Source organism: Colletotrichum jinshuiense, chromosome 5, assembly GCF_051148585.1.
Source record: "Colletotrichum jinshuiense chromosome 5, complete sequence".
Lineage (NCBI taxonomy): Eukaryota > Fungi > Ascomycota > Sordariomycetes > Glomerellales > Glomerellaceae > Colletotrichum > Colletotrichum jinshuiense.
In genome coordinates this window covers 3,623,139-3,630,290 of record NC_139312.1, presented here as the reverse complement: position 1 = coordinate 3,630,290, position 7,152 = coordinate 3,623,139, and the positions used below count along the sequence as shown (strand labels likewise).

At 46.0% G+C, this 7,152-nt stretch overlaps 2 protein-coding genes across 2 annotated transcripts; both read left to right on the top strand.

The window, feature by feature from the left end:
• Positions 1-2,983: 2,983 nt before the first annotated feature.
• Positions 2,984-3,706, top strand: EsH8_V_000877 (uncharacterized protein; the record flags this gene model as incomplete). The annotated part of the gene is made up of 3 exons (XM_083273393.1): positions 2,984-3,184; positions 3,237-3,497; positions 3,551-3,706. 3 exons carry the CDS (start codon positions 2,984-2,986, stop codon positions 3,704-3,706), a joined length of 618 nt encoding a protein of 205 aa, XP_083126108.1.
• Positions 3,707-5,756: 2,050 nt separating this feature from the next.
• EsH8_V_000876 (uncharacterized protein) lies at positions 5,757-6,173 on the top strand (the record flags this gene model as incomplete). The annotated part of the gene is made up of 1 exon (XM_083273392.1): positions 5,757-6,173. The coding sequence occupies one exon, from the start codon at positions 5,757-5,759 to the stop codon at positions 6,171-6,173; it is 417 nt and encodes a 138-aa protein (XP_083126107.1).
• Positions 6,174-7,152: the final 979 nt, after the last annotated feature.

Here is a 7,152-nt window from a genome sequence, read left to right as displayed (position 1 = left end):
TACAGCAGGTAGAGGAGGCGTATTTCTACTATAGCCAGTAGGCTGGTGACGTAACGATTACTATAACTGTTGGCGTGACTATTAGCAACTAAATCTAGAGGTTCTACTACGCCTATTATACGTATAGTTAGTTTAATACTGCTCTAGTAGGCTAGCTGTAAATTACTGTTGTTGTTGCTAGGCTGTAATACCTATTGCCGACTGTAGTTGACTATAGACTCCCTTATATGTAGGCGCTAGGCTGAATAGGTAGAGTTTATACTCTTATACGCTGTAACAGGTGCTAAGCACCTAGTTACGTAGTGCTTTATTAGACTAGTAGATTATTATAAGTATACGTTAGATCTTGGTAAGCTTATCTAGTAGCAGCTTTAGGTATTCCACCTTAGATTTATTAGGGTTGTTCTAGATGATATAGGGTAGGGTTGTATTACGCTACTCTACAAGATAGGTCTAGTGCGCCTCTTTCGTCTTAAACTTCTACTTAATCTGTTAGACTATAGTATAGAAGTCTAGTAGTATACTAACTTAGTAGAGGTGGTTGTAGTAGAAGGATAGTGCTAGGCCTTTTAATATAGTAGAGATGGTGCTAGTAAAGTAGGCTTGTAGTATTCCTACTTTATAGTAGTTGTTATAGAAGATAAGCAGCTTAACCTTTAAGATGTTGTATATGCTGTTGTTGTACTTTATCTTGTTAGTATACAGCTTGTTGAGATCTATAAGCTGCCTAGCTGTAAGCATGTAGTCTGGTATAGTCTACTGCTATTAGACAACTTGCTGCTGTTAGATAATATAGGCGTAAGTTGTAGTAGGTAGAAAAGCTGGGTGCTAGGCAGCCTAGTGTTAGATAGGCGTATACTGCCTAGTTGGTTGTTAATCTACTAGTTGATAGACAGTTGGCTGTTAGGTAGTCTAGTTGACAGCATGTAGAATAGTTAGCTGGACTAGTAGAGTAGTAGATAGTGATGTAGTTAGCTGCCTCTATTAGATATTAAGCTCTTCTACTGTTAGTAGTTGCTACTAGATTTTGTTACGGAATTCTAGGTTGGAAATAAGCTGTTAGAACAACTTATTCCTAGCAGCTACTCTATTAATCTCTTTATTAGTCTAATAGTAGAAAGTATCTAGTTAGAAGACGTTATATATCCTCTTGGCGATCTACCTACTATCTATAGCGATATAGACGCTATTAGTAAGGAGGTATTCCTATAGATACTTAACGATCTACAACGTTGCTGCTGCCTAAGTGGATTTAGGCTACTTGTCTATAGAATGTTAGATCTCCTCCTACAGCCTTCTGCCTATAAGGTTGTTAATCCTATACTATTCTATTATAAAGACGATTATAGAGTTAACCTGCTGCTTTATATTATCCTCTACTGCTAGCTTAAATATAGCTATATTACTCCAGGTTGACTAGTTAATATAGCTCTATAGGTTGAGTAGAATAGGTATAGTTGTACTACTGTTGGTTGACGTAGTTAGAGCAGCAGACGGCGTAGTAGATAGCGTAGTAGATAAGGCAGGTGATGCCATCTTAGGCGATGTGGTGGATCTCCCAGCGTAAAGTAGTAGATCTTCCAGGCAGGTAGGCTGACAACACCTTGATTACAGGCGTTTCTCTTCAGCCGCAGCGTTAGAGGCGTATACGTTCGTTAGGCGGATTACTGCTGGTTGTCTAGAAGACCTTTTCGTGTAGGCTGGGCAGTAGGTTGAACAGTAGGTTGAAGAGGTGGAAGGTTGAAGTTGAAGTTGTTGTTGTAGAAGTAGAAGTGGAAGTAGAAGGAGTGGAAGAGCTGCCGCCAGCTGTCTTATAGAGCTGGCTGGTGGCGGCGGCCGGGTGGACGATCTACTGCTTCTAACTATATAGAAGAGCTAGCTGCTGCTAGTAGTAGTATATAAAATAGCTGCTGCTAGCAGTAGTATAAAAGAGCTGCCGTTGCCGCTATTAACCCTATTGAAGTTGGGTTTTCTTAATGTAGTTAGCTAGGCTGTATAATTACTGTTAGTTAACGTGATTGTTAACGTAATTAAGGGGAAAAGTAAGGTTATTGATAATAATCCTTGTCGCTAGGGGTAGTATAGGTAACAAGGTTAGAAGAAGAAAGTATGTAGGTAGGTAGGTAGGTAGGTAGGCGAAGTAGGCGGTGAATAAGGGGACTACGTGATGGATGCTCTCCAGCTAGGCGGAATTAAAGCCTGTTTCTTCTAGAGATTTAAAGGTATTACGAGATCCTAGGCAGGCTGGTCGGAATAGACTAAATAGGATCCGCGATAGCTTCGTTAGCATAATACCATTAGATCTGCCTGGACCGGTCGGAACGGATAGGGGGATCAACAGCGACTGTCTCTTCTGCTTAACCTTGCTGATCTGCGGTATCGTGGTTGTAGCAGTGAAGCTATCCACGAATCGTAGTGGTTGTGAAGTTAACCACTGATCAGTGTTGGAATCACAGGGTATCTGTTGTATACAACAGGACTGCCCGTATGGGCTGGAGCTCGCCGAATATCTATGGTATATTCGGAAGCTGTAAATCGGTATGTAGAAGGGAAAGTAGAAGGTTGGCAGCGGCAGCAGCGGAAGTGTAGATATAGCTGTTGGCAGCCCGGAGACGTAATCTCCGGGCTCCGCTGCTGCGGCCGCTGCCGCGGCCGGCGGCCGGCAGCTGCTGCTGACCGCCTGCCCGTATTCTGGTCACGTAATCCAACAGTTGCAGTGCTTTTGAAATAATTTTTTCCCTCTCTAGTGTATAAACCTGCCTGCTTCCTTTTTTTTTTGTTTTTCCAGTCATCCACCAAACAAGCTCGCCGCAATCCGCGTTTGATCACTTTTCTCCGTTCTTCATTAACCGCCACCGCATCCGCTTCTTCATTCCTTCTGTCGCCGCAGTCTGACGACAGGTACAATTCTACTACCATTGTCTTCCTATACATTGCAACCTCTTCTCATTATCCGTCAATCACCTCCCAACCCATCGCTGAGATGTCCGCCATTGCTCTTAGCGGCGTTCTGTCCGCTTTCAAATACAAGCCCGAGGATGGATTCAAACGCCTCAAGGGCGGTTCACCGTGCATCGAATGCCTCAGCACTCTGCGATTTGGCTTTGAGAACTTGCTTTGCTTGGCGGGCTCCCATACGGGCGTTTGTGTTTCATGTGAATCGCGCGAGGAGAATTGTTCTGGAGTAAGTGTTCTATTCACCTCGCCGCTGCATGCTCGTTGCTGACGACCTCTAGGTTCCTGTCGAGATCTGGGGCGCTGCCCAGGCAACTTGGAATAAATATATTGATCTGATATTACTTTCAGAGACTGGGCAGCTGAATCAGGCCAAGAGGCGGCGTGTAGTTGATGCTATTTCGAGTGTTGCCTCCGAGTGGGGCCGCATCGCGGAGTACATCAGCAACCCTGTCGCTGGAAGCACTACGAGCATGGAAGACATGCAGCATCAGGAACTCTCTTCAATCCGAGAGCTTCATACTCTGTCGGCATTAGTTTCCGTACGTCCCAGTTTCTGCTAGTCGCCGACCGTTCTCTGTTAATGTTGTCTCAGGCCAAGATTCTTACCGACACCGACGACATTATGGCGCGCCTCGCTTCTACTCAACCGATGTACATTCGTGACGACGCTGCGGCATCTGCCCTCACAGATGCAATTGACGAGCTCATCGATTGTGACACGAGCCCTGCCGGTGGTGTCACCGAATAAGGCACCCTTGGGAACTCTCAAGCTCTCAAATACAGTGAATGTGAAGGAATTGTGGTTCTTGCTTACCCCAATACCTTCTGGCGCCGTGTCCTGGGCTGACCATAGCCCTGTATGCCGTGGAGGCGACACAAAGACTATCAAGGGGCAGGTCTTGACAACCAAATCGTCGCTCCATTGAGATGAAGATGATTAGGATCACGAAAACCCAAGGTAGACTCTGCAAATAGACTCTTAACTTGCATATATGAATTCCCAGTGCTCATTTGGCCCCCATTGCATCTTTAGACTTAATACCGTTCTCCTGCGCCTAATGCGTGGGTTTGATCATCGTTTGCCACTGCTCAAACTCGTCGTCCCAATGCCACACATAACCCGTGCTAGAGGGGTCACTTGACAGACGTCTTCTGCTACGACAGGCACGGCAGGCTTTTGGAGGACAATCAGCGCTACGGAGGCCAGGTCTGAAAGCATTAGAGACATGGTTGTGAATATATGGGGCCTTGATGAACGGCGAGAAATACCATCAGATGCGAGCGGCGTCCGATGTCAGTACGATGAAGACGAGGGCAGTGTTGCGTCCAAGGATTTGACCGTTTGAACAGAGGACCTTTGGACTCATACCCGCCCGAGCCGCGACCTAATTACATGAGAGCGCTGAAGATGTAACCTCGGCCCCCACTGCCTTGCAGTCGTCTAATTCCATCTAAATGGTCCAGAATTTCTGTAGGGGTTGCAGTAGAGCATTTCGCTACCGGTTATCTAACGTTATCGCCTTTTGAGATCAGACGAGTGCCTTCAAACCTTGATGATATTCATTGTGGCCGGTCTTCCACCCTTGGCAGTACTGAGCAAACTTCCTGCCTAGGTTCAGGTTGTTTCCGTTGATTCGAGCGCTTGTTTCTTTAACTTGCCTGCTATCTTAGATTATTCGCGAACAAACACCAAATTGACCCCAGGAGCATTTTCCTACGAGGGGAAAACAACGCAGGTTGGAACTGATGAGACCCACCGCACGATGTAACCTCTAGCACTATCTCAAACCTTTGACTTACGCAGCCGTGATGCTCGGACCTATCCAAAGTCCCTTTTTCAACATGATGGCCGGAGCAAATTATTATGACGTATCTAGGCCGGAGACGGAGCTTTTCGAACTTTGGCAGTCGAGAAAGAACCCATCCAGGCACGAGGTTTCGGCGGCCAAATGCCACCTTCTATTTTCGGCTAAAGTTGCGGATTGAACTAGCAGCGGTAGTTGTCTGAAGATTCAAATCCGTGTCATGCATGGATATTCAGCCGCGCCAGATCTATCAATTTCAAGAACCCCAACTGGACCCTTGCTTTTTCGCCACGATAAGACTCGTGGCACTACCCGTCCTCCTGCCGTCTAGCCGCTCCCCATGCAGACCGATCATTCCTGTTTCAGTAGGCGTATATGAATAATCAAGGAGGGTCGAGGCTAAAACTAAGCGAAGCATCGTGGTTGGTAAGCTCTTTAAAATGATACATGGACGCAGTTTAGTTTTGTGTACCCACTTGTTTAGCAAAAGAACTTTCGTAAAAGAGGGAAGGAGATGTGGACTTCAACAGACCAAAGTTCCATTGAAATCGCCTAAAACGACTACAAAGCCGGTAAGGCGTCATTAATAACATCCCAGACATGACGTGTGAATAAACATCCCGTGAGATCTATCGACCTCTAAGAGCTGTGGCGCTTGGGCGTATAGTGGCACAGCCTCCACAGTAAGGAAGGACCTTGGGATTCCGATGTCACCAGGATCGGGGCGTTTGTTGATCATATTGATTGCTAGTGAGCCAGGAACACGTAATTGCTACAACGTGGTCAACAAGACTGGGTGGGTTTCGTTTGCGAGGACGACCCTAGAGAACTCCAACCCCAGGAACTTGGCCCAGGCTGGAATCTAGTTTAAAGCATCCGAAGGATAAATACCTCGAAGACTTCCTCTCTTCACGGTTCAAGCAGGCCTCACCTTTTCAATTGCAATTAATACTCGAAAGACGTTACATATCAAATTGTATTCATTTTATCGAAATGGTGTCCAAGTCTCTGCGACTCGCGGCTATTGCCATTGCCGCCGCCTTTGCCACCCATGTTGCCGCCGACCAGGACTCTAGTTCTGTTCCAACCGATTGGAACTACGGCAAGAAGATAAAGAAAAGCGAGGCTTCTCCAGACTGGGACTACGGCTCCGCTCCAGCCGACTGGGACTACGGCAAGAAGGAAAAGAAAAGCGAAGCTTCTCCAGAGTGGGATTATGGCTCCGCTCCAGCTGACTGGGACTACGGCAAGAAAGAAAAGAGGACGGAGGTTTCTCCAGAGACCGATGCTTCTCCAGACTGGGACTACGGGAAGAAGGAAAAGAGGACCGAGATGTCTCTAGAGACCGATGCTTCTCCAGACTGGGACTATGGGAAGAAGAGGAGAAGAAGATCCGTTGCCAACAACTAGGACAACGACTTCAAATACGCAAAGGTCTCTTCAGAAATACCCATCGGCGTCAATAACGCATAAGCCTCCTTTATTGGACTCTAATGTATTGTTGACTCGTCGAATCACGACCTGATTCGGATGGAACAGCTTTCTGAGCGGCTAGTATTACCCTGGCTGAGCTACGATTTCCGAGCGTCTGCAATCTTTTCGTGGCTCGCTTCTTGTCACGATGGCTTCATTCTGCCAAGTTTTTTTTATCTAAACTAAAGCTAAACACTTATTTCGGCGGTACTGTAGATAAACCCCTCACTACAGGTTTAGGAGCTCACTTCTGCTGTCTGTCCTTCTTGCGTTTCCGCACGCAACACCAGACGCACCAACCGATCATGATAACTTTTCTGAGAGGAATAAAATCATAAAGAAATAAAGAGCACCCTCAATCATGTATTCCCTATGGTATTCAATTGGCCGTGATGTCTAGCTAGGTTCGCTGTGTGAGGGATTCTGGCAAACGTCCTCGTACGAGGTCAGAGTCCACCACCCGAGGATTAACCGAGCACCAGGTTAATCCCGAAACGTTTATCGCCGATCGCCTCTGATTGTCTTGCTGCGTACAGTCATACTATAGTGTTGTTCCAACACGTTTACTATTTAACACGCCCCTTTACAGAAAGACAACTAGCTTCTATATTCTAACATTAGGAATTATATCTATATTTTTAACTGTTCCTTAAAAGAAGTCCTCTGGTATCTCCTTACTTAATAATCTTATTTAAACATATATCTAGTAGGCCTTATTCGAGATTCTCCACCTATACACTGACTAGCAAGGAGGCTATAGGATCCTTATAGATAGCTTCCTATACGTCTTTACACAATATCTCAACCTGCCTAGCATGCTTTATCTAATTTAGCCACCCTATGTCTATGCACTGCAAGTCTGACTTATTAGCGAATGCAACGCGTTGCGCACCAATGCGGGATAAGGTTTCCAGTG